Source organism: Vulpes lagopus, chromosome 13 (assembly GCF_018345385.1).
Source record: "Vulpes lagopus strain Blue_001 chromosome 13, ASM1834538v1, whole genome shotgun sequence".
Taxonomy (NCBI): Eukaryota; Metazoa; Chordata; class Mammalia; order Carnivora; family Canidae; genus Vulpes; species Vulpes lagopus.
In genome coordinates this window covers 469,724-496,179 of record NC_054836.1, presented here as the reverse complement: position 1 = coordinate 496,179, position 26,456 = coordinate 469,724, and the positions used below count along the sequence as shown (strand labels likewise).

The 26,456-nt window shown below is 39.7% G+C and overlaps 1 protein-coding gene across 1 annotated transcript; it reads left to right on the top strand.

The window, feature by feature from the left end:
• The first annotated feature begins 2,521 nt into the window (after positions 1-2,521).
• GPR37 (G protein-coupled receptor 37) lies at positions 2,522-25,786 on the top strand. Its single transcript, XM_041728292.1, has 2 exons — positions 2,522-4,296; positions 20,977-25,786. Exons 1-2 carry the CDS (start codon positions 3,268-3,270, stop codon positions 21,793-21,795), a joined length of 1,848 nt encoding a protein of 615 aa, XP_041584226.1. The 5' UTR covers positions 2,522-3,267; the 3' UTR covers positions 21,796-25,786.
• Positions 25,787-26,456: the final 670 nt, after the last annotated feature.

Sequence of the window (26,456 nt, the reverse complement as noted above, 5' to 3'; positions counted from 1 at the left end):
AAATGCTTCTCCTGCATCTGTTGAGATTAATATATCCTTGTCCTTAATTTCATAAATTGCTGGATTTCATAAATTATTTAAAAAATTTCTAAATGTTAAGCTATCCTGACATTTCTGCAATAAGACCTATTATATACTATATGTTTTTTAAAAACAGGTGATGTTGAATTCGTCAGGCTTTCATTTGGGACTATTGGACTATATGTTTGTAAGTATTCAAAAATCACCTTATTAGAAAGGCTTTCACTGACTATCCTTATAAAAGAACAGATTTCCCCCACCCATTACTCTATTTCCTTACTCCCCATTCTTCTCTCTATAGCATTGGTCATCATCTGCCATATTGTGTATTTATTTGTTTATTATCTGTCTCCCCAAAGAGAATATAAATTCAGAGGGAGCGGACCTTCATTTTGTTCATTGCTCTTCCATATACACTGTGAGCAGAATATCTGTTTAATGAATTAATGCACTTGAGATAATTATTGTGTATAAATGAATAAATCGATGTATAAATGGGTGCTATTAGCCCTTTTTTTTTTTCTTTTTCTGTCATCTTCTGATTTTGATATTAAGGTTATTCTGGTTCACAAATGAGCCAGCTAGCCATCAAACATTTCATTTAAGTATAATTACTCTTAGGACTTGATAATGTCTAGTGCTGTCTGATAGGTAGAACATGATGAATGACTTGATTTCTTTAATGTTATGGTTATCTTTAGGTTTCTAAAAAATTCTTCCCAACTATTTTTGGTAGTTAATATTTTTCAATAAAATGTTGCTGTCTACATTTTCAGGTTAATTGGTATATCAGTTTATTATTGCTGCTGCAACCAACTCCTACAAACTCAGTGACTTAAAACAACCCAAATTCATTGTTTTATAGTTCTGGAGGTCAGAAGTCTAAACTGAACCGGCAGGGACTTTTTCAGCTTCCAGAGATTGCTGCATTACTTGGCTCACTGACTCACTGTGATGGACAGGAAGCCTGCCCCTGAACCTGCCCTCAAGTCCTACCTCCAACTGGACCCCCTAGAAGGCACCCTGTCGGAGCTGTCTCCAGTGGAGGGCTTGCTGGATACCTCTCAGGGAGTTAGGGGGAGCCTTGCCCCCTAGCATGGCGGCCTTGCTTCTTCCTCAGACTGGAGACCGGTGTCCAGAAGGTACTCGAGAGGAGCCCCAGGACAGCTGCCACCCACTCCAGAGCCAGTAAATGCTGCCTCTGCTCTGCAAAAATAAAGATATCTCTGCCACCTGAAAAAAAAACAAAAACAAAAAGAAAACAAACAAACAACCCCCCCCCCAAAAAAAGAAACCCTCACTCTGACCCTGTAACCTCCCTCTTGTAAGGACCGTTGTGATCTCAGTGGACCCACCTGAATAATAATTCATGATACTCTTCCCATCTCAAGATCTTTAACCGAATCGCATCTGCAAAGTCCCTTTTGCCAAGTCAGATAACATCTTCACGTGTATTAGGAATTAGGATGTGGACCTCTTTTTGGAGGTCCCCTTCTGCCTGTCATAATTGGCATCATGGTTTTCATTGCATTTTCTCCTGTTTTTCTAGATGTTGCCCTTTTTCACTTCAAAACGCATTTATTTCTTCCTCTATCACTTTGTCTTTTAATCAATTTGCCTATTTTCTATTCTATCCGCCTGTCTCATTAACTACACCCTGAAGAGCCGTGGCCGAGTGCGAGGTTTCGCGCGAAGGCTGGAGGGGCAGGGCCGGCCGCGCCCGCACTTCTGTTCAAGGTCACTCCCGCCCCCTGTCATTTCCCACTAGTTCATCAAACTGAACTACTTTCGTTGTCGTCGGGGCACTGGGTCCGGGCATTCCGAGCGGCCCGTGAGCCTGCTCCCGCAGTCGGCGTCAGAGGTAACGGCGCGCCCTGAGCATGTTCACTCCGCGCCCCACTCGCGATGGGGACGTCCGAGCTTCCTCTTCCTCTCGAGGCCCCGCTCTTGGAGACGCCGAGGGACGGGAGCGGCTCCCCCTCCCACCCCCGGGCCCGCGGCCTGGGCCTGCGCCCGCGTCCCCGGGACCTGCCGAGCTGGTTCCGACGTGTGGGATCAACGCGGCCCGCCCGGCCCCAGCCCCAGCCCCGGCCTCCGCCCTTGTTCCCTCTCGGCTCCCAGCTCCGACGAGCCAAAGCCGCTGCAAAGGGCTTGAATGAAGCGCGTGTGCGTTCCTGAGTCGGCAACCGCCGCGCCGGCGGAGGCAGCCTCCGCGCACAGCACCTCCCGCAGGAGGAGGCCGGGCCGAGCGCTGGCTCCCGGCGGCGCGCGCAGACCTGGGGCGGCGGGGCGAGGCCGGCCACCCCCTCCCCGGCCGGGCGCCGCCCCGCCCGCGGCCGCTCCAGGCACCGCGCTCTCCGCCCGCCTAGCGCCGCTGTCGCAGCAACCGGCTCCCTCGGCCGCGGGCACCGTCGGCCGAGGAGCGGCGCCCCCCGCCCGCCCGCCCGCCCGCCCGCGCCGCCGAGCGCCTTCCCCGCGGGCACGCGCCGCCCAGCAGCCCGCGCCGCCCCCTGGTCAACTTTGGGCGGGAGGAGCAGCAACTTTGACAGTGGCCGCGGGGCTCGGATCCCGCTTCTCCCCCGGCAGCAGGAGCCTCGCAAGTCGCCGGGGTTAGGCGGGGCGAGAGTTTCCGCGGGCGCATCCGCGCTGCGTCCAGCGGTTTGCAACCTGTTTCCAGCGAGCCGGGAGCGGGACCGTGGCTGCCGGTCACCCGCAAAGGGGCAACTTGTTTTTCTCTGCCTTTGGCGACCTCGGCTTACAACCGGGCAAAGCGGTTATTGAAAGGGTGTAAAAAGGCAGCGCAACTGTTACCAACTGGATAAAGCGGCAAGGACAGGATGTAAACAGGCAGAGCAACTGTCACCAAGAAGGCAGCCGCCCAAGGGCAGGGAGGAACGTGGGGCTCGGTTCGGGCTTCTCCCAGTCGCAACGTTAACCGACAACCAGGTGCCGGTGGCAACTTTCAAGGTCGGCCACCGAGAGCAGCGACTCCCTCTCTGAACCCCGGGGTACGCGGCGCTCGGGTTGGATTTGGCTGCGAAATGCACGCGGAGCCGAAAGAGGAAGGATTGTAGAAGGGGAGGGTTTGTGACCCAAGACCCATCCCCCAACCTCTCCGTAATCTCCCGTCCCCCGTGGCCGGGGCGGGGGTGAGTGTGTGACATGTGTCCGACTCTCAGCAGCAATTTAGGCAGCAGGTGTCGGTGCTGATCGGGAGCCACGCTGCGGGCGCGCCCTCGCCGAGCCATGCGGGCCCCGGGCGCGCCTCTCGCCCGCACCTCGCGGCTGCGGCTGCTGCTTCTGCTCCTGCTCAAGCTTTGCGCCTCGCCTGCCCTCGGGTCCGCTCCTCCGCCCAGGAACGAGACGTGCCTAGGACAAAACTGTTCGCCTGCACTGAGCCAGCGTCGCAGCAGGGACGCGTGGGGAGGGAGTTCTGCAGGGGACCTTCTGCTAACCCGCGCGCCCAGGGAGGAGGAGCGGGAGCCCGCGGCGCGCGCGGCGCCCTGGCGGGACCTTCGGGCCGCCCGGGGCGGTGACCCAGGCGCGGGGAGAGGCCCGGAGGTGTCGGCCGCGGAACCCTCGGGACCTCCAGCCAGACCCTCCGGAGCCTGGAGGTGGAGAGGTGCCCGGGGCCAGGAGCCCCCCGGGACTTTGGGAAGAGGGAACCCCCCGGCTCTCCAGCTCTTCCTTCGGAGCTCAGAGGGGGCAGAGAAGGGTCCCAGGGGCGCTGGCACTTCTGGGCACAGCCAGGAGCCGAGTGTGAGGACAGAACCTGCAGCCAGCGACCTTTATTACTGGCCAAGGAGAGGCGGGAAACACCAGGGCGCCCACCACGACACCCCACCCAAGACGGTCGAGGGACCGTCGGGGCACGAAGGGCGGACGATCGCACCCCCTGGCAGGGCGCTGGCCCAGAATGGGTCCTCAGGGGAGGGCGTCCACGAGCGCGGGGGTCTCCGCCGGGGGAACAGCACGCACCGGCGCTTGCGGCTGAAGAACCCCTTCTACCCGCTGACCCAGGAGTCCTACGGGGCTTACGCAGTCATGTGTCTGTCGGTGGTGATCTTCGGGACTGGCATCATCGGCAACCTGGCGGTGATGTGCATCGTGTGCCACAACTACTACATGCGGAGCATCTCCAACTCCCTCCTGGCCAACCTGGCCTTCTGGGACTTTCTCATCATCTTCTTCTGCCTTCCGCTCGTCATCTTTCACGAGCTGACGAAGAAGTGGCTGCTGGAGGACTTCTCTTGCAAGATTGTGCCCTATATCGAGGTAATGTCTTCCAGGGGGGTCTCAAACTACTGGCTTTACCCATTTCGGGGATGTATAGCGTCCGAATTGCTGCTCCACGCACCCCTTTACTTTTTTTCTGGGTCCTCCTCCACTTCTCCTGTCAGTCATTAAGAGAGAGAAAAAGAGAGAGGCAGCTTTGTCTGCTCACTTCCAAACTCTTCTGCTCCTGGATTTTGAAATAATTATGTTTTCATCATGTATAGAATTGTTTACATTTTAAATTGATCTCTCTGAATATGGCATTTATATATAGTATTGATTTGGCACCAGAGAGTCGAGGGTTAATAAATGGCCATTGTATAGTTGTCATTACCAGAACTCAGCAGCAACAATAAAAAATCATGTATTGTTTCTCAAGTAGTGCTCCAACATGATTTTTTTCCCCAAGGAGATTATTGAATCTTTCTTAAATATCAAAATGGAAATACTATTTTATTTAACAAAGGAAATCTGCCTTTGTCAGTTGGCTTCATGATATATTAATAACCTCCCAAATTAGTTTAAGTGTCCTTTGGCAGTCTGCCATGCTATCCCATCTAAATTCTTATGTCATTTCTTATTTCTCTCCTTTTCCTTCTCAATTTCTTAGCAGTTTTATTTATTTTTTATGGATGAGTTTAAGCAAAAATAACACTTTGGCCATCATGGCACTGAATTTACATACATATACATATATATATATATATATACACACACACACACACACATACATATATATTTGAGCATGCATATATATTATGTACTTGTCACTTGTTAGGATATAATGGATTGGTTATTTTAAGGGATTGGCTAAGAGTAGAAAAAATTTTTAAGAAGAAGGGGGGCATATAATAGGTTCCAAACTTTGGAGACAAAAATATTGCTGAGTGAAATTTTATTTTTTCATCTTACAGCTAGTGTCCTGGACCATTATTATGGTAGTTGGTATTTGCTCTTTAAATGGCCTCTCTTTAAACACCAGCTCTTGGAAGGAGCCCAAGTGCTTTGTTGCCAGTTGTGTTTTTAGCCAGCTGGCCCTTGATTTCCTCCATTCAGACTGCCCATTTCATTTATGGAAGCAGAAGAAGGGAAACTGTAAATATTCCAGAGCCCCTGATCCTGTCTGGCACCAGAGCCAGTGACACTATGTTCAACATTGTTCCAGGGCTCAAAGCTAGGAGATAAGTAAACAGAAAACAGTACCTACTTAGACGAACAAGGGAAGAGATAGTAAATAAGACCCTCTGTTATCCTGGCAGGGATCAGATGCAGAATCATTCCATACTGGCTAAACCAGCTGTTGCTACTTTACCAAAACCTAGGGTTTCTTTTGTTGCCAGGCTCCACGTAGCTCTGAAATATCTATTTTATTTGTAGACAGTTCATTTTTTAATTGCAGCGGAGGTAGTTGAATTTATGTAAAAGAGATGTATCTATCAATTGCTTTTTCAAGGTCAATGTTTAAGATTTCTCTGATTCTTTTCTTGAATAATACAGAAGAAATTGACATATGCAAGAATGAGACAAAAGTAAACTATAAAGTGAACAGGAGAGTTACCCCCAGTAACAGAAGTGTATTGGCTTGTCTAAAATGGGCATGATGAAGGCTTTATATATTAGAGGAAAAAAAAAAAAAGGTAAAGAGGACAGAAAAAAGAAACTGGGGAAAGAAAAAAAAAGTTACTCAGTTCTTTAAAAAACCTCAAAAGAAAGGAATTCCATCCAAATTCAGAAAAGAGGGATCCCTGGGTGGCGCAGCGGTTTGGCGCCTGCCTTTGGCCCAGGGCGTGATCCTGGAGACTCGGGATCGAATCCCACGTGAGGCTCCCAGTGCATGGAGCCTGCTTCTCCCTCTGCCTATGTATCTGCCTCTCTCTCTCTCTCTCTCTCTCACTGTGTGCCTATCATAAATAAATAAAATAAAATTAAAAAAAAAAAAAACAAATTCAGAAAAGAATATAAAAACTTTGGTAAGTTTATGAGACCTAAGAGTTTTGAGTGATGGTATTTATCATGTATGTCTTAATTTTCTTTTTCTTTAGCTCTGGTTATTTTTTGAATATGTGTTTTCATTTTTATTTCATTTTTAAATTTAATTCTCTGATCCTTAATATATTTTTACCTTTTTTATTATTAAAACAACTATTGGTATTTTTTGCTATCTGTATTTCCCTCTCTTCTTTATAGTCCTTTATTTCTTTTTTAGTTTTTAGTGCTAGCCTTTATTCCCCCCAGAGTTGGAAAAAACCTTACTCATTTCTTCTTAAAAATTAGACTGTAATACACATTTTTACTATTAAAGTAATGAATGAAAATCTTAAGATGTAGTGTTTCTACATTCCTATCCTATTCTTCTGAAATAATTTTATAATGCATTAGTATATTTTGTAAAAAAAAAAAAAAAAAAAGATTGGATAGTACTGTCAGCTCTGTAATTCCTGATTATGAGACTAAAAAATACAGTCCAGGGATCCCTGGGTGGCGCAGCGGTTTGGCGCCTGCCTTTGGCCCAGGGCGCGATCCTGGAGACCCGGGATCGAATCCCACATCGGGCTCCCGGTGCATGGAGCCTGCTTCTCCCTCTGCCTGTGTCTCTGCCTCTCTCTCTCTCTCACTGTGTGCCTATCATAAATAAATAAAAAATTAAAAAAAAAATAAAAATAAAAAAAAAATAAAAATAAAATAAAAATAAAAAATACAGTCCAAATTTCAAAACAAAACATTTCTGCCTCTAGGAGGCACTGTGATTTTCACAGAACTAAGAAGATTTAGTGCCTGTTCATGTCAGGTTCCCCAAGAAACAGACCCAAATGTGGAGATTTGCATTGCAGGAAGTTTACTGGGGCATGTGCTCAGGTTCAACACCTAATGGGGAATGAAGGAGGTGGGATTGGGCAGAGGGAGAAGTTGAACTGTGATCCAGATGCTAGAGACCTTGGCTGACACCACAAGGAGCTGCAGGGCTGGACATAACCTTGCACTATGTCCTGGATAGAGGCAAGACTGCCCAGACTTTATTCCCCCTAAGGGACCGGTTACTACATGGAAGTTGCTCCTAGAAAGGGGACATAACCTTGATCTGGGGGGATCTCTCTGAAAGGCAATTCCTAGAGCAGGTTGCAGCTAAGAGCCACCAACCGCCAACAGTCCCAGCAGTTGGGGGAATCAGCACTTCATACCTGAAGGAATTTTGTGGAGAGGCAATCTGGGTGGGGAGCCATAGCCTGCACTGCAGTAGCTTTTGAATTTTTCTAATGTTAAATTAGAACCAGATGACACTCTACTCAAACTTCCCGATTTTTAAGATGAAACAAGAGGCCCAGAGAGGAGAAATGATCATCCTAAGCATTTATACCTAGTTAGTAGCAGCCAGACCTTTCAGTCTCAAGTTTGCTTATTAGACAAACATTTAGAAGGCAGAAGTGTCCAATGAGTGTTTTCTTTTTATGTCTGCTCCTTGGCATCTTTCAAAAAAGATTTTTATATCCAATGGGTAGGGAAAAATAAGCCCAGTTAACATGCTTTGCTATATGATGAAATTTATAACTTTTTATATTCTTAAATTTCATCTTGTTTCTCATAAATTAACAGTAAGTTCCAGAGTTTGAAAATTTTTAAAAATTGCAACAATCTGAATCAATTGCACTTTTACTGTGTCAAAGATGATTATGTTAGTGATCAAATTAAGCTATGTAGGTTACATTTTATATTCTTAAAATCACAGTGTTTTAGATTGGTAAAAAACACTATAAATAATTACATTTGTTTAAACTTTCTCAAAAATCTTCCCCCCATCAAATCTGTTTATTTTTGACCACAAGAATTCTTTTTTTTTTAAATTAATTTTTATTGGTGTTCAATTTACCAACATACAGAAAAACACCCAGTGCTCATCCCGTCAAGTGTCCACCTCAGGACCACAAGAATTCTAAAAACTATTTGACATTTTATCTCCTTTTATTATCTAGATTTTACCTTCTCTCTCCTTACTTTTTACTTTCTTATATTTATTTGTTGGCTTTTCCTTTTTTTCTACCACACATCTTATTGTTGATTTATAATGTATGATCTACCTTTTTGATAGTAATGTTTCATCTTTTCCAGTGTTTTTATTTTTTAATATTTCTTAGACATTTTAAACTTTTATTCACAATTTTTATTTTTTATGGAGGTATAGTTGACATATAACATTTTATTAGTTTCAGGTGTACAACATAGAGTGCTTTGATATTTGTATAATTGTGAAATGATCACTATAATAACTCTAGTTAGTATCTGTCACCTTACATAGTTACAACATTCTTGATGAAAACTTTTAAGATCTACTTTCTTTCTTAGCATCTTCCAAATATGTAATACAGTATTATTTTATAACTGAAAGCTTGTATCTTTTGATACCTTTCAAGAACCCCCAGCCTTTAGCAACCACAATCTCTTCTCTATGACTCTAAGGGCTCAGTTTATTGTTTTGTTTTAGGTTTTTTTGTTGTTGTTGTTTTTGCTTTTTTAAGATTCTACATATAAGTGATATCATATGGTATTTGTCTTTCCTCATCTGATTTATTTCATTTAGCATAATGCCTTGAGGTCCATCCATGTTGTTGCAAATGGCAAGATTTCATTCTTTTTAATGGCTGAATAATATTCCATTGTATTTATATACATTCACACACATGCACACGTATGTACATACATCATATTTTCTTTATCCATTCATCCAGCAGTGGACACTTAGGTTGCTTCCATATCTTGGCTATTGTAAATCATGGTGCAGTGAACACAGGGGTGCATGTATCTTTTCAAGTTAGTGTTTTCGTCAGCCATCAGAAAGGACTAATACCTACCATTTGCTTCGACGTGGATGGAGCTGGAGGGTATTATGCTGAGTGAAATAGGCCAATTGAAGAAGGACAATCATCATATGGTTTCACTAATATGTAGAATATAAGAAATAGTGAAAGGGACTCTAAGGGAAAGGAGGGAAACTGAGTGGGGAAAAATTAGAAAGGAAGACAAACCATGAGAGTCTCCTAACTCTGGGAAATAAACAAAGGACTACAGAAGGGGAGGAGAGTGGGGAGATGGGGTGATTGAGTGACGGGCACTAAGGAGGGCACTTGATGGGATGAGAACTGGGTGTTATACCATATGTTGGCAAATTGAATTTAAATTAAAAAAATAGTGTTTTCATGTTCTTCAGATAAATACCCAAAAGTGGAATTGTTAGATCATATGGTAATTCTATTTTTAAAATATTGAGTAATCTCCAAACTGTTTTCCATAGTAGCTGTACCACAGTTAATTTTATTAATCTTCAGAAATTTTGTCAATTTTCTCTCCTTTCACTTTTGTCTCCTTTTCTTCTTCTACCATAGTTCTTTTTTTCCCTACAACTTGAGTATTAGCATAATCTTGAGGAGATAGTGGAACTTGGCAGAGAGTTGAGTTTGTATAGAAAAATAGGAGACGTTTCTTCAGAAAAATCACATATCTTTGAAATTTACATTCAATTCTTGTTTTATTTCAATTTGTTGGCATAAGGCTTGAGGAGAATAGCCAGCTTTCAGGGTCTGTTACTAGAAAGTAGTTTTATCATATTTAATGTTGCTATGAGTGGGAATATACTGGGAACTATTGTAGTTGATAACTTCTCTATTTCTATTTTAGGATTCTGATGCCTTTGTGGCTTAATGATAAATCCCTTAAAGATCAAGGGCACATGGAATGGTAGGAAAAGGGGATAGGAGAGAAAAGAATCTGAGTGAATGGTGGTCATCCTAATAGACACATCATTTTAAACTGGGTTATTAGCTAGTCACCAGAAAACAAAACAAAACAGAACTATACTCAAAGTGATAGTTGTGTGTGGAAAGAGAGAGGTAGGGGAAAGGGAAGGAGAGAGATAGAGAGCAAGAGAGTGAGAGAGATGGGTAGATATAGAGGTCTGGGTGTGGAGTGCAATAGGAAAATGGCAAAGGAGTTCTCTACCACACTTTAAGGATCTAACAAATGATTAAAGCCAGATAATTTGGGCACTGAATGGTAACTGGAATAGATCTTTGCTCATTAGTTGATGAAAGCCAACCAGAGTCAATGTATCATTGGATTCAGATCCACTGCTAAATATTTATTTCTGTTTGGACATTAATTTGGAAGTTTTGAATGAGGGAGGGGCAGAGGGAGAAGGAGAGAGAGAATCTTAAGCAGACTGCATACCCAACACAGAGCCTGAGGTGGGGCTCTATCTCATATCCTGGAGATAATGACCTGAGCTGAAGTCAAGAATCTATGCTTCACTGACTGAACCACCTGGGTGCCCCTAACTGTTTTTGTTTGTTTGTTTGTTTGTTTGTTTGTTTGTTTGTTTTACTGAGATACAAGATTCCTGCATGAAGGTGGAGGATGGATAAAGGGAATGAATCTCACCAGAGCCTCTGGACTCGGGATGATTTGTGAAAGATATACAATCTTTTGTGATGAAAAGAGACAATTCTCCAATAGCTTTAGAAATACTAGTTTCAAACTGAGTGAAACAAATGGCTCTTTAATTGCCTCAGATTGTAGTTAGCACTGATAGGTAAGAAAGGAAGGGTCGTGGAAGCTGAAGATGATTTATCATACAAGTATGTGATTCCACACAGATTTCTCTAGAACCCCTACTTTCAAGTAATAGCACATTTACCATGACAGATAGTAAATTTGCTTGAATTGTGGATTAGCCATTAGGTATTCTGATGGACTTTTAAGTGGAAAGATACAATTTTATGAGCAATTTGAAAGTCACTAATAATATTCTCAGGGAAAGTAAACCCAATATATGTGTGAATGGTGCTCAACAAATATTTTATGACTTCCCATTAATCCCTTTACAATCATTTCCTACATTTCTATACAAGTAAAAATACTTCGCTGATGACTTTTGCAGAAAAGATTTAAAATGTTATAGAATGAGCTCTTATTTATAATGCCACTTATGAACATACAGATTTTGGGTTCTATATAAGCAATAAAAGTTTTATTATATCCACATGTGAAATTCAAATAATTGCCTTCACTATTGATTATACTGAGAATGCCATTCTTTTCTGAAGCTTATTAGTGAAGTACATACAGAAACGGATTTTTCTTTACTTCCCTTCTAGAGCTACTCATTGGCACTCAGCTTGGAAGAACTATATATAAAAGAGCAGCAACTAATAACTGATTAAAGAACAGTTTGAATAATTCATTATTTTCTATAATCCTTTTCCATATATGTCATCATTCATTCATTTATTTACTATCCATTTATTCATCAAACATTTATTGAGCTTTTCTACTGTGTGAGTATGATGTTAGGTAGGGATGGGAGAAAAGGGGGAAAAATTTCCAGAGATGAATAACATAGATGCATTACTGCTTTTAAAGCTATAGAGAAGTAACGTTCTAATGCGTAATGAGTACTATAATAGAGATTTAAACAAAGGATTATGGAAGGTCAGGAATGGGTCCTGGAATGAGTCAGCTCACAGTTGTACTTAATTAGGACCAAAGATGAATAAATTCAAGTGAAAACTGTGCTCACTCTAATTCTTTTTCATCATAGTCTTATTATAGTCTTCATAAATTCTGTACAACCTAGATCCATTGTGAAAAGATGCAAATATAAAAATCTTTTAATTCTTGCTTTCTTGTTTTCTCAATCTTTTGTGGGATAGGAGGCCCATAAGAATCATTGGGGCAAGATACTTCAGCAGATAGGACAGCCCTAAAAGTTTCATTTAGGACACAGAATCCCAAATTATTATTTAGAATACAGTGCCTGAGATAACCATCTGTGCTTTGGAATTATTAGTCCTTATTAGCCATAAGGAATTAAATAAATTAAATTTTAAAATTTTACTTAAATGAATGGTTCATTTAACAGTGTAATAGCACATTAGTAACAGTGGTAATAGCACATTAAATTGAGTCCTTCTGAAAACTTCATAATGTACCTATTGTTTAATTTGACCTTAGAGAATCCAGGAAGAAAGGGTGAAAAAGGAGATAACATTGGACCCTATTATAGATACTTTAGACCCTATTATAGAAAGGGAAGCATAAAGGATTGACTTTCCCAATTCTTCGGATTAATCTTTCAAGAATGGAAACAGAGTGAGGACTTATTCTGAGTTCCCAAGCACTGCCAAGGTATCTGGTTATATCAACAAAGCATCCTTCAACAGCAAAAAGGAAGGAAATATGTCTGGAAAAGCAAAATAGATCTGGGTTTATGATTCCCAGGCTAAGTAGGTAAGGGTCTATCTACCTTGCCTTTGACTCTTATACTACATGGACCTTGATAGAATGTTTCCACCTTTAATAGCTCTTTAATAGCTCCACTAGAGCTAGATTGACGGTGTCACATTGGAGGCACAGGGATCTGTGTCTGGGGCATGTGGACTGTGGGAGTAAAGGAATGGGTAGGCTGCTCTGCAGTGAGATTTGTCTCTGGCATTGCACTTCTCCCATCCTCTGGGGATCCTCCTGTCCTTTTACTTCCCAAGAATTGACCTGCCAAAGTCCAATAATTAACTCAACCTTGTTGCCAAGACTAACTCTTAAGTATCCTAATTAGAATGGTGTTCTTTGTGCCAGAGGAGATGATCTCATCTAAAATTTCAAGGTAGAGTGGAAAATGGGGTTGCTGCAACCTCAAATTTGAAGTCTCTCTATTTGAAAAGTAGGTATATATACTTTCAATAAAACTATAAAACACAGGATATAATCACAGGCTTATTCCTGAGACAGAATACTTTTCGTTTGTGGATTTATGATAGTTTTCAATGTTATTTGTCAGCACACTTGCATGGTTCATAGCATTAACAAGGCCAAGGTCACTGATTTGATCCAGGACTGGAATGAGTCATTTTCATTAGGTCTATGACTATGCTTAGGGTTGCCATTTTTTACTTCCTGTTCATCACTCCCTGCCCTACCTTCACTGTCTTCTTGGTTCCAATCTCTCATGTATGGGAAAAGCATCTGTTAACTAATTTGCAGCAAGATGTGAGATTTAGAGATATTTGTTTCTTATAGGAGGATTAAATAAAGAAAGAGTACTTCCTTAATAGAGTACCAAGGGTGCAACCTTGGTTAAGAGCTGAGGAATTTTGTCTTAATATATTGTCTCTTCATGTCATTCAAATCACAATTACTAAACCACAAATGGACGAGGAATGTGTTTTTAGTTTAGGTTTACCATCATGCAAATTAATATCATTATAGAACAAAGGAAAATTGGTGAAAATTTATCACTGTTCTTTGAAAACTCATCAGAACCCCTAGGTGAACAACAGAAATTCCAGGTCACTTTAAGATTGATTAGAAAAATTATAATAATACCAAAGACTGCAGGCTTGGGATAAATATTACATTTTGAAATGAATATTTAATTATTGAGAAAAAATAGACTATATCAATTCCTTAAGATCTGTTGATTTTAATAGACTGCTTGCCTCTTGAGACAAATGATGTTAATGTTGCTTCATTGGTATTTTTTATATTAATGAGCATTGGCATATTTATAACCAAATTACAATATTTTAGACAAGTTATAGTAATTTTTTTAAAAGATTTTTTTTTTATTTGACACAAAGAGAGGGAGCACAGAAGCAGAAGGATCAGTAGGCAGAGGGAGAGGGAGAAGCAGACTCCCTGCTGAGCAGAGAGCCTGACATGGGACTCAATCCCAGGACCCTGGGATCATGATCTGAACTGAAGGCAGACACTTACCTGACTGAGCCACCCAGGTACCTCATCCCCCCACTTTTTTTTTTTACTACAAAAGAAATATACTGTGCTACAGAAGTCAGATGTCACAGTTGGTAGGAAACTTTATGTCAAGGTGGGACTATAAAGGTAAAGAAAGATTTATAAAATCTACCCAAGTTTGAGGGTGATATGTTAGCTTTTAAATAGTCTCAGTTGTTTTTAAAATAAGGAAGAGCATGTTACCAAGCTTAAGGTAGAGAATGAGATTATAATGGCAGCTGATGCCTTGAAGTTATTTTGTTTTTCCATGACATTGGGAATCAAGTAGAGATGAAATATGTTGGGTATCACCGAAATAAATAGATATTTATAATATGTGGGTGTGTCAGATTAAACCTCACTGATTTTGATAAAGGAAAGAAGGCTTCTCTTTGGACGAATGGTTGTAAATGGCTTTATTTTATCTTAGAGATCTATGCATGTTTGTAAGGGGTGAGGCAAATCTCTCCTACTCTCTGTTTTGGTTTGGAAACACTAATGGAAGGGTGTTACTACCATAGTATCATGACTTGCATGCATTCTGAAATGAAGACCTTTTGATAAAGGCCATCTTATTCACAGCAGAGGCTCTGCTAAACATGCTTTCCACAGTGGTGATCAAAGGAGTGTCTCTTTCCTGGAGAAGTTGCCCTGAACTGGTACAAGTATAAGGATTATGGAAAATGTAAGAGGAAGCCAAAGGCATACACAAACTCAAGCCATTTAAAGTTTCAAAGGAAACTCTACCCTGTGCTCCTCCTGCTTTTTTCCTGACTGATTGTTAGGCCTGTAACCACAGACTTATAATAGATTATCATTCATGATCCAAATGAATGGGTTTTCTTAACAATCATGCCCTTGTTTTGTGAGTTACTTGTATACAAAAGACAGCACAGAAATAGATGTACTTAAACATCTTTTTGAGGTAAAATATAAGTTAAGCTAGAGTATAGTTATCATGACTTTGGTTAGAAATTTCCCTATTTTATAAAAATCATTGTGTTCTAGTTGCTTCACTTTACTGAAGCATATCAACTCAATTTCATGTGAAAGAAATTTTGCTTGGAAGTGCATTGGTCTTTTCTCCCCCATAATTATCATCACTGATTTATATCAGAAAGCTTAGCAAAAGATACTATTTATTTGGTAAGAGTTATACCTTCATAACTTACTCTCGTTCAAAATGGTTTCTTATGGGGCAGTTGGGTGGCTCAGTTAGTTAAGCATCGGACTCTCAATTTTGGCTCAGGTCATGATCTCAGGGCTGTGGAATGCAGCCTTGCATCAGGCTCCATGCTGGGTGTGGAGTCCTCTCTCCCTCTCCTGCCCCTCCCCCACCATCTCTTTCTTTCTCTCTCTCTAAAAAATAAAAATACAATACTTGAAAAAAAAGTTTCTTATTTGTCTGTCTGCAGTAAACTCCTGAAAAATGGAGCAATAGTTAGGACAATAGCCAAGGATCTTCCTACAAAGATCCTTACTGTGTTTTATAAAGTGTCCATGTGTTCTTTCTTCCTATCGTTTTGAGTGAACAGGAATTTAGTGTAGTACAAAGTGAATATGATGGCCCAGGTTTTCTCATAGCCCGATGTTTGCATTGAATTAGAAACTTGAACAGTGGGAAGACCACTTGGGCACCAGTGGCTGCTTTCCAACCTGAGTACTCGGGGCTGACTCTGTGCCTGTCCCAGCCTTGGAGCACTGCTGCAGGGTCCTGTGGCTGCCAGAAGACTCACCGCTCTGGATGTTGACTGGCAGGGGCTGAAGGACGGTTACTGTTGTTCCTGTGGAGTACAGAGAAGAGCACACCATTGCTGAATGAAAGAAAGATTTTAGAGTTGTTTATTTTTATTCTCTTTTTTGTGTATTTTGATACCAAAACCCTCAAAATGCTCAATATCTCATTTTCCCAAATAGTTAAAAATTTCTGCTTCCAGCTTTCCTCTGATCTTGAGTCTCAAAATTAATAGTCTTGTCTATTAGAAGTGTTTACAGTTCTGCTTTTGTTGACATTAATTATTTCTCCCATTGCAGTTTAATTAATAGGAGATTGCATCTTACTCATTCCATCTCTCCGGATGTTGCTTCAAAAAACTACCCCTTACCAGCTTTACTCCCAAGAGCAAATTTCTTAGTGACATTGAATTTTAGCAATCAGATATGGTCATTAAATGCAGGAGATCCAGCATTTATGACACAGTTTTATAATTGCATATAATTGTGCCATTCATCTTGGTAGAATTTCTAATGAGCTGTAAGTAAACAAATACATTTCAAAATTGGGATTGAAATCTTTTCATGCTACTCCAACATTTACCAATTTTAATGGCATGGATAGATTTCATACCTGAGAAAGCAGAAATTAGCCCACCACCCATGATCCAGATGATTTTTATCAATTAATTTCCGAGGTTGATCCTTTACAAATGTTTAAAGCCTTCTATAAATAATTTGGGAAACTACTGAGCAGGAGCTTTATACCTTTCTTGCTCTTTCACATCATAAAATCAAGTGTAGAAGTGAATTTACAGAAAAATATCTGAAGTAATGGCACTGCAGGCGGTGGCAGCAGGAGGGAAGAGATATCTAGGACTAGCCTTTGGGCTGCGGTTGCTGTTGGCAACTATGTAGTAAGTGCTATCTGCATTTGGGGCAGCATTTTCCTCAGAGGCCCCAGCTCTTGTGACCTTTGCTTCAGCTGGCTCCTAATTGAGGAGAACACTATCAAAGAGAAGTAGGATTTGACAATACGAAGCTGGGTACAGGAGCCTCTTGCAATTTGTGTATGAAACCTAGGAAGCTTCCCTCAATATGTGATTCGTCAAGAGGATTACAGATCAAATATGTTCTTTTAAACACATTTGGTGCTCAGTCTGATAGCTTTCGAGAATATGGCTGAAGAACTAAGAATCTTCAAATAAAGTACAGTGTAGAATTCCTGAGCAAAAGTTGGAGCACATGTAAATTTTGTTTAAAAATTGCCCTGGCTCTGTTATCATGTGCAATGATATATACAGGACCTAGAAAATTTTTTGCTTTTTGAAGCAGTGAACATCTTTTAATTAAAAGTGGATGTGCAGCACAGGTTATAAATATCTAAGGAGAGGCAATCTAACACACTCGTCTTAATACGTGTCCACCCACATTCATTGGCTAGTCCCTCTCACGAAATGCTCTGTAACAGACTGGGAGTTAGGTATGCAAATGCTAGCTCTTGTGGTAATTGGTCCAGATTTTCTTTTCTTTTCTTTCTTTTCTTTTCCTTTCCTTCTTTTCTTTTCTTTCTTTCTTTTTTTTTTAGATTTTATTTATTTGAGAGAGAGAGAGAGAGAGAGTACAAGCAGGGGTAGGGGCAGAGGGAGAAGAAGACTGCCCGCTGAGCAGGGAGCCCAATGTGGGCTCAATCCCAGGATCTTGGGATCATGACCTCAGATGAAGGCAGACACTTAACTGACTGAACGACCCAGGTGCCCCTGGTCCGGATTTTAAATCTCTGTGTTTAAAATTAAGGAGATTAATCGGGGGACAAGATGCTATCTCTTGAGTGTTGTGTGTTCTTTGTAAAAAATGATAGAAAACTACCAAGCAAATGTATGTGCCACGCCTCTAAGAGATTGCCTTCCATCAGACTCTAGTAGTTTTGTCTTACCAAGCATCCTTTCAGTAGAAATGTTATTCATAATTTTAAGAGAATGCACAGCTTAAACCTCTGTAGCTTTGTTATTTATGGACCGACTCTGGATACGTGGGTGACAGAGAAACACGCACAAAGACTTAAGTTAGTAAAGATGGCACAGGAAGCCTTGCTGAGGATTTGGGTACATTTGATAGTTTGAGGATTTTTTGTTTTGTTTTACATTCTTACAGAGAAATGAATCAAAATATTTGAAAAACTAATACATAAATGTGAAGTTTCAAAAACCCATAAAATAAAGTCCTGTAATTCCTAAATAATACTTTTGATGCAGACCTTTAGAAGGAATTCTCCTTCTCAGATTTCCATGCGAAGTGTGGCAATTACTGACATTAAACTTAATAATCTGATCTTAAGACAGTTGCACAGTGCAGACCTCAATTTTAGAATTATTTTGAATCTCTGTCATAGAGGCAAAATAAATTTCCATCAAGAAGACCAATTCATTAATTTGAAAGAAAAGGGTGTATGGAGAGATGACTTTTTATGGCAGTCATATTGGATGAATATTTCTTTTTAAGATTTTATTTATTTATTCGTAAGAGACCCAGAAAGAGAGAGAGAGAGAGAGGCAGAGACATAGGCAGAGGGAGAAGGAGGCTCCCTCTGGGGAGCCTGATGCAGGACTTGATCCAGGACCCCAGGATCACAACCTGAGCAAAAGGCAGATGCTCAACCACTAAGCCACTCAGGCATCCCTGAATGGATATTTCTTATATTGGTATTTATGGGAAACTTTCTGAAGATTTTGTATGAAAATTGTGGTTATAAGCTGAACCGTGTAGTCTTGATCTGCCCTGATCTAGATTGGGAGTCATATTTTTTCTTCAGTTTTGCTTTTCATATGCTTAAGCCCTCCTTATCTCTCATTTTCAGACTGTTTCCACTAAGAGTTATGAGAATAGTCAGGGCATGGATGCAATGTCCTTATTTTCCATGGTGGAACCAGGAGACACTGACTAATGTTTAGTATGTAGTAAGGGGGTGGACATTTGACATTGGAATTCTCATAGAATCCACAAGCAAGTTGCCATCATTCTGGGGACAGTGACAGCTTGAATGTAGCAGATAAACAACTAATGTGTTGAGTGTCAAAACTGTTATGACAAATGTTTTTTTTTTTTTCAACATGATCCCTTTGAATTCTAAAAAATTAGACATGAACATTATATATGTTTCCTTGCCCCTTTGCCAAGGCACGACCTATTCCTGTACTTCTTAAACATTCCCACTAGCAGACAGAGGAGAGTGAATTCCCATACCTCAGAGCCCAGGGTACACCCCAAAACATCCTTCTCATCTACAGTTTTAGTCTCCTGTTTCATCTTAAACCTCATGAACATTTTACCTTCTACTCTGTCTTTATTTAAATATATAAATAATGACATTTATTAAACATTACATTACTCAATTTCCTCTAGTTAAGTAAGTTTGATGCTCCCAGATGATTACTGTCTTTATCTTGTGACTTTGAGAACTACCTTCCCCCCCTTTTGGTTGACTATGACCTCCTTGAGGGAAAGGACTGTTTCTTGTTCTATAGCCTCCTATCTAGCAGAGTGCTTAGGACAAAGTTGGTATTAATAAATGTGTGCTTGTGTTAAACACATGTCTGTGTACCCCATTAGAGTGTGTGTATGATGTTTGTAAATATTTAACAGACTACTGAACGATACTATGTTTACATTAGGAACATGCATTTTTATTCTCTGTGTGAAAAATGTACATATTTTTCATTCTTAACCTTTAATTGTTAATTTATTTAGATGTCTGGGCCATACACATATGAGAGTTTGGATACCGTGCTTTATGTGGTCAGCCTCAAATTGTTTTCTGATCTGAAATTTTCCTATGGCTGGTACATCTACACATTATATCTGGCTCCTTTTTGCATATTTTCATGGTTACTTTTTATATCTATTTTTTGACATTCTTTGTGTATCTCCTATAACTTTAAATTTGATAAATGTACTTATTTCATGATAAATGTACTTATTTTATGCCTGATCCTGTAACTTGCTTCTTTTGGCACATAAGTTCATAGTGGCAGATTGGCTTTTGCATATTTTGATTTTTAATTGTAAATCCATGTTCCCTCAAATTTTATCTGTGGGTTTCTGAGGCCTGGTTTTAAAGTGCATTCTTCCAGAGAGGTTTTGTGTTTTCTTCTTCTGCCAGGTGCCTGGGACAATTTAAAATTGTAATTTGGTTTTTTTCTGAGCCACATAAATGGTGTGAATTCTAGCTTTAGGCCAGTGTAAATTCGGGCTCCTGGTTAGAATTTGCTCTTCTTTTTTTATCTCCAATTCACTAGATCCAAATGATATAATGCAGACATGTTTCTTTACTAATTCCCTCTACTTTTTCTCTTTATACCCATGAAGATGTCACTATTTGGGGAGTTCCAAAATCATAAAAGGATCTTTGATGTAATCCCCATGTATACTGGCTAGCTTTGTTTCCTACCTCTGTGTACTTGGGCACCTGCCCCATGATCTAGCTAAAACCAACTTAGCTAGATGAAACTCTCATCAGGCTTGGCAGATGTCACTTCGGCAAGCATGCAGAATGGAGGGGAAGGGGTCACTGACCTGTTTGGCATGTTTTTTCATTGATTTTGACCCCTGGAGAATTTCCCTTTCTTCTTTTCCATAAGTGTATGCATTTAAAGATAATATTGAAATACTTTATTTTGCATTTAGGAGAAATTGGAGATCTTTACTCATCTCACTTGTTGGAAATAATAAGCTCTTGAATGTTTTCTCTGTGTGAGGCATGCTATTGACCCACGCACTGGAAAACATGACCATCCTTTTCAGTAATGAAAATGGGATACACTCAACTATCCTTACTCCTTATGTAGAACTCCTGGTGGCTTTTTTTTGGGGGGGGGGGTGACTGAAATTCTTGGAGTGTCTGTGCTTTTCTATAATAAAGTGGTATTGGACTTAGCTTATGGATCCTTCCAGTTACAAAATTTTTTGACTCCATAATCTGAACCACTAAATTTCTTTTCTTTTTATTTTTCCCTCCTATTTTTATCTTTACAGTAATTCAGCTAAAGTCACCAACCCAGTTACCCATGCCTCATTCCAGGAAATTGTTCTGTTCTGTTTTGTTTTGTTTTCTGTTTTGGCAATCTGTATTTACTGCCTAGTGTTTTGATCTTTTCAGAGATCACCCAGAATAAGTGTACTGTGTTCCTCCCACAGGTTGCTTCCCTCGGAGTCACTACCTTCACCTTATGTGCTCTGTGTATAGACCGCTTCCGTGCAGCCACCAACGTGCAGATGTACTATGAAATGATAGAGAACTGTTCTTCGACAACTGCCAAGCTTGCTGTTATATGGGTTGGTGCCCTACTGTTAGCACTTCCAGAAGTTGTTCTCCGCCAGCTGAGCAAGGAGGATTTGGGGTTTAGTGGCAGAGCTCCTGCGGAACGCTGTGTTATTAAGGTTTCCCCTGATTTGCCAGACACCATCTATGTTTTAGCTCTTACCTATGACAGTGCAAGACTCTGGTGGTACTTTGGCTGTTACTTTTGTTTGCCCACACTTTTCACCATCACCTGCTCCTTAGTGACTGCAAGGAAAATCCGCAAAGCTGAGAAAGCCTGTACGCGAGGGAATAAACGACAGATTCAGCTAGAAAGCCAGATGAACTGTACAGTAGTGGCTCTGACCATTTTATATGGATTTTGCATTATTCCTGAAAATATCTGCAATATTGTTACTGCCTACATGGCGACAGGGGTTTCTCAGCAGACAATGGACCTGCTTTATATCATCAGCCAGTTCCTTTTGTTCTTTAAGTCCTGTGTTACCCCTGTCCTCCTTTTCTGTCTTTGCAAACCCTTCAGTCGGGCTTTTATGGAGTGCTGTTGCTGTTGCTGTGATGAGTGCATTCAGAAGTCTTCAACAGTGACCAGCGATGACAATGACAACGAATATACCACAGAACTTGAACTCTCACCTTTTAGTACCATACGCCGCGAAATGTCCACTTTTGCTTCTGTTGGAACTCATTGCTGAAAGACAGCCTTTTGTTGGTTACATTTACTTGTTTGATTTTCATATCCTGTGAAAGTTTTTACTTCATATTTTTCCCTCCTGGGAAAAAAAATGCAGCAAAAGAGAGAAATATTAACTACTGTAGAACTGATTTTGCAAATTAATATTTGTGCTTTGAAAAAAATGTTTATATTTAGTTATTTAAGAAATATGAGGAGGCCAATAGTTTTAGGTCATTTTATTTGGTATGGTGCTAATATTTTTTTTGAAAAAAGTTACTGCACCTTAATTGCTAACTTTCTTTTAAAAATATAATCAGTGTATATTGATTATAGCCATGTGATTTTGTAGGTTATTTTGAGTTGTGATTGAAAGTATATTGTATATGTTATCGTGAGATGATTTGTAGTTAAAGAAGCATTCACAAAGTAGCACCAAATAAATTATACTTTATTCTTTAATATCATTGTCAATCTACTTTTAACCAAGAGTCAATAAATCTTTTAATTGCCTTAAATCCACAATTACTGGTTCTACGCACAATTTAAAATCAGCTTTATTGCTTTAAAATACTATTTTCCTTTAAGGCAGGTAATCACCATGTTATAAAGCAGTTTCTAACAGTACTATTTTATATGCATGATTCATATAAAACTATATTGTATGTTCAGACAAAATTATATTTTTAATATTCAGATACAGATGTAAAATTACTTCCAAATATTTATAAAAATATGAATAAATAGACAGCAGAGTAGGAAGAAAGTATCTTTTTTTGGTTATTTATCTCTGAACCAGCATGTAGAGCCACAGGTTTTCCCAATATAAATTATGAGCAAAATCAAGGATAAAACACAATGCACTTGTCATCTAATTTCCTCTGAATGTTGACCTTTAAAGCACTCTGAATTCTAACTTTTCTCCATTTAAAAAATGAACTTGGTTAAATCTGTGTGATTTAATTTCTTTAAGTAGAATGAAAGCACAATAGTGGAATAATAACATATTTGTATATCTTGATTAGAACACTTGAATATTCAACCACGTTTAAATTGATATTCCATAAGCTTCCAACGAAAAACTAACCTTCTCCATTTGAATTATTTGATTCTTTCCAGGAGTTTAAGTTCTAACAGTTGTGTAGGATGTCTGCCTGTAAGGTTTGAGAATGAAAACAAGGCACTGTTGTCTTCTCGCAGATCCCTGTAATAGGTCTTTGGAAAACGTCTCCAGGATGCCTACACTAGGTTTTGGCTGCTGAGCAGATTCAGCAATTGTGATTCCACAGTGTCTCTCATGATATTTAGTCAACCTTATAAATCAAGAAACACTGATTGAGCACATGATACAGAAAATGCTCTGTGCTATTATCTGTAGTAAATAAAGGTAACCAGAGCTTAGTGTCAGACTTTACAAAACTAGGCAGGAGTGGGATGACAAAGCAGGAATAAAACAAATGTATAAACAACAATGGTATAAGCTGGGACGTTAGGGAGGTGTGATGTTCCATGATCGGTCAGAGAAGAGAAAACGAGCCCACCAGATTAGAGGAGATCGTGCAAGGCTGTAAGATAACTGGATAGGTAGTCCATCAGAAAGTTAGTAGAAGGTAGTGTGAGAAGTGGACATTCCACGAGGAGGGAGCCAATTAAACAAAAGAATAGAAGGAGGGCTTATCATGTGTGACTGAAAAATAAATAGTCCAATTTGGTTTCTGTTCTGTGTGGGCATAGAAGCCTCATGGAATATGCTGATGAAAATATGCATCGAGACCATTTTATAAAAGGGTCATGTTTTGAAAGATGTTTAGATGGAGTCCTTCAAGCAATGTGGGTTGGCTTTTATGGTTTTTGAGCATTGGGGAAACATCATCGTATCTCTGTAGTAGAAAGATCAATCTGAAAACTGTTTAAACGGGCTATTCGGAAGAGGCTGAAAGTGAAAAACCAATAAGAAGCTATTATAAAGGTTAACCACAATGAAGGCAGTTAGGACTCAATTTTCTTTTATCCTTGACTTTTGACTTTTCAGTAGTTGAAACACGTACCTTCTTATTGAATCCTATTTCTGTCAAAGTAGAAACTTTGATAACTCCAGTGAAGTTTTCCTAAGTGCAAAGTGGTTTGGGAGTTTTCTCCACAGCTTTGCTCATTGTTTTCTCACAAGAATTCCTACAGCACACATATATATATATTTGTTGACCTGTTTTGCTCTACTTCGTTCTAATCCAGAGTCTGTCCCATGTCTTCCCCTCTTCAAAGTTTCCTTGAAAAGAGAAACTCACACCTTAGATTAAGTCTACTAGCATTCTGATTGGTCAGAAATCTCTACAGATGGTGTTTGAGCTACTGAACCAAGTCACTTCTGTGGTTTCAGGATAGTCAGTGAAACTGTTTTTAAAAATATTCTACATCTATGCCTATGTGTGTACATATATCTGTATCTATAATTTCATATTATAATCAGCTTAGCATTTCTTTGATGATTCACAATTCTGAAATCTTAAAATTTATGATTTCAAAAAGCAACTCATTTATATTCAACTCAAAGAACTTTTATTAAACTTCTTTGTACCTGGTGCAAGGGTGGGCGGTTAGAACACAGAACTAACTTTTCTTAACCTTAAGGTTCCTGCCATCAAGTAGTTTATTTGCTGAAAGGGGCATATTTGTAAGCAAAAAAAATTTAGTGGGATAAGTGCAGCCTGCATGAAACATGGAGTGGATGGTGGGAAGCTGAAGGTGAATTGACTCCCTCTGAGGGCTCAATGATTAGAAGGGGGTAGGAACGAAGGCTTCACAAAGGAGAAAGATCAAATGATTATTGGTCCACATTTTAGATCTAAGTGATTTATTTCTGAATCCTTATGAATTTGTGTTTATTCTAAGGAAATGACGATACTTGTTTTTAAAAATATATTCTTAATTCTTTTTCCTCATTATTTGCCTTTTTCTCATAAAAGTGGAATTAGAATAAAGGTCCACATCTTTAATAATTATGGTAAGATTGATTTTAGTGTGTTATAGAAAGTGTGCAAGTGATACTGAGTGTAGAGGATTGGTTGAGTAGTGGCTCTTTCATTATATGTCAATTCATTTATTCAGCCAATAGTGAGTACTACTATAGGTTAAACACTGCTGTGGGTGCATTTGCTATAGAAATTGGATAAAATAAAAGTACAATATATGTATGGTATGTTTGATATTGAAAAGTAACTTGGAGAAAAGGAGTAACAGTATAAGGCAGGGTTATGAAGGTGACACTGGAGGCAAACAAAAAAGCTATCTAGAGGAAGAATAGGCGGTACAAAGGCTCTGATGCAGGAACACACTTGGTAGGTTTCAGGAATGTAAAGCGGCCAATGTGGCTGGAACAGATTGAGGGAGGAGAAGAGAAGTACCAGATGAGATCAGAAAGCTAAAAGGATGCCAGATGATGTAGGGCCTGGTAAGCTATTGAAATGACTCTGTTGTTTATTCCTGGTAAGACTGCAATGAATGGTTTTGGAGAGAGAGAGAGAGGAGTGACATGACATTATAAACAATATTTATTCACTTAATTTTAAAATTAGTATAAAATTTTTATTGAAATATACAGTAAATTCACCCCTTTTAGACTACAGTCCTGAGCGCATATTATGATGCAACCACTACCGAAAAGTATTGAACAGTTCTATCATTCTAGAAAATTCCTGCATGTGTCTTTGTAGACAACTCCTTATTTCAACCCCAGTCCACCTACTCATCTGTTTTCTGTCCTTATATTTTCCCTTTTGCAGACTGTTCTATAAATGGAATTATGCCATACATAGCCTTTGAGTCTGGCTTTTTTCACTTAGCATAATATATTGGATATTCACCCGTGTTGTTGTGTGTTTCCGTAGTTTCTTTTTATTGCAAAGTAATATTCCATTGTGTCGATATATCACAGTGTATCCCTTTCTTTCCCAGTTGAGAGACATTTGCAATGTTTCAAGTTTTTGGTGATTATGAATAAAGTCACTATAAATATTGATGTATAGGTTTTTATGTAAACAAGTTTTTGTGTCTCTGTTAAACAGCTAGGAGAAGAAATTTGGGGTCACTTGGTAAGTCCATTTTTTAACTATGAGAAACAACCGTTTGCCAAAGTTGCTGTACTATTCCACCCTCTCACCAGAGAGCTCCACTTTCTCCCTATTATCAATACTTGATATTGCCAGTTTTAATTTTTTTTTATTTTAGCCATTCAAATAGGTGCATTGCAGTGCCTGTGGTTTTTGCACTTCTCTAGTGAATTTTATTTTTAAAAAGGATTAACCAACAGAAAAATCAAGTGTTTTTTTTTTACTCCACGTGGAGTCACAAATTAACAGTTTCTGCACTTTATTTTTTCTCTATTTTGAAAATAAGTTACAGATAGTAGTGATGTTTCACCTATATACATTTCATCTTGTATCTCCTAAGAACAAGAACATTCTCCTGCTGAACTCAGTATCATTATTAGAACCTAGAGTTAAATGTTAGAAACACTCATATTTCCTCATATGCAATACATTTTCAAATTTCCCAAATTTATCTGCAATAATGTCCTTTATAAGAGTTTCCTTATAGATCTTCCTTCCTACCCCCCCCCCCCCCGCCCACTTCTTTCTTGGTTCTTTCTACATTTGGAACATTATTGTCCTCTTGGGTGGGGGTTCC

What these genes read in the sequence shown, in the direction of transcription:
- GPR37 (XM_041728292.1), top strand. Translation starts at nt 3,268, where the DNA reads ATGCGGGCCCCGGGCGCGCCTCTCGCCCGCACCTCGCGGCTGCGGCTG. An exon ending in AGATTGTGCCCTATATCGAG is followed by an intron (nt 4,297 to 20,976) that starts GTAATGTCTTCC and finishes TTCCTCCCACAG; the next exon opens with GTTGCTTCCCTCGGAGTCAC.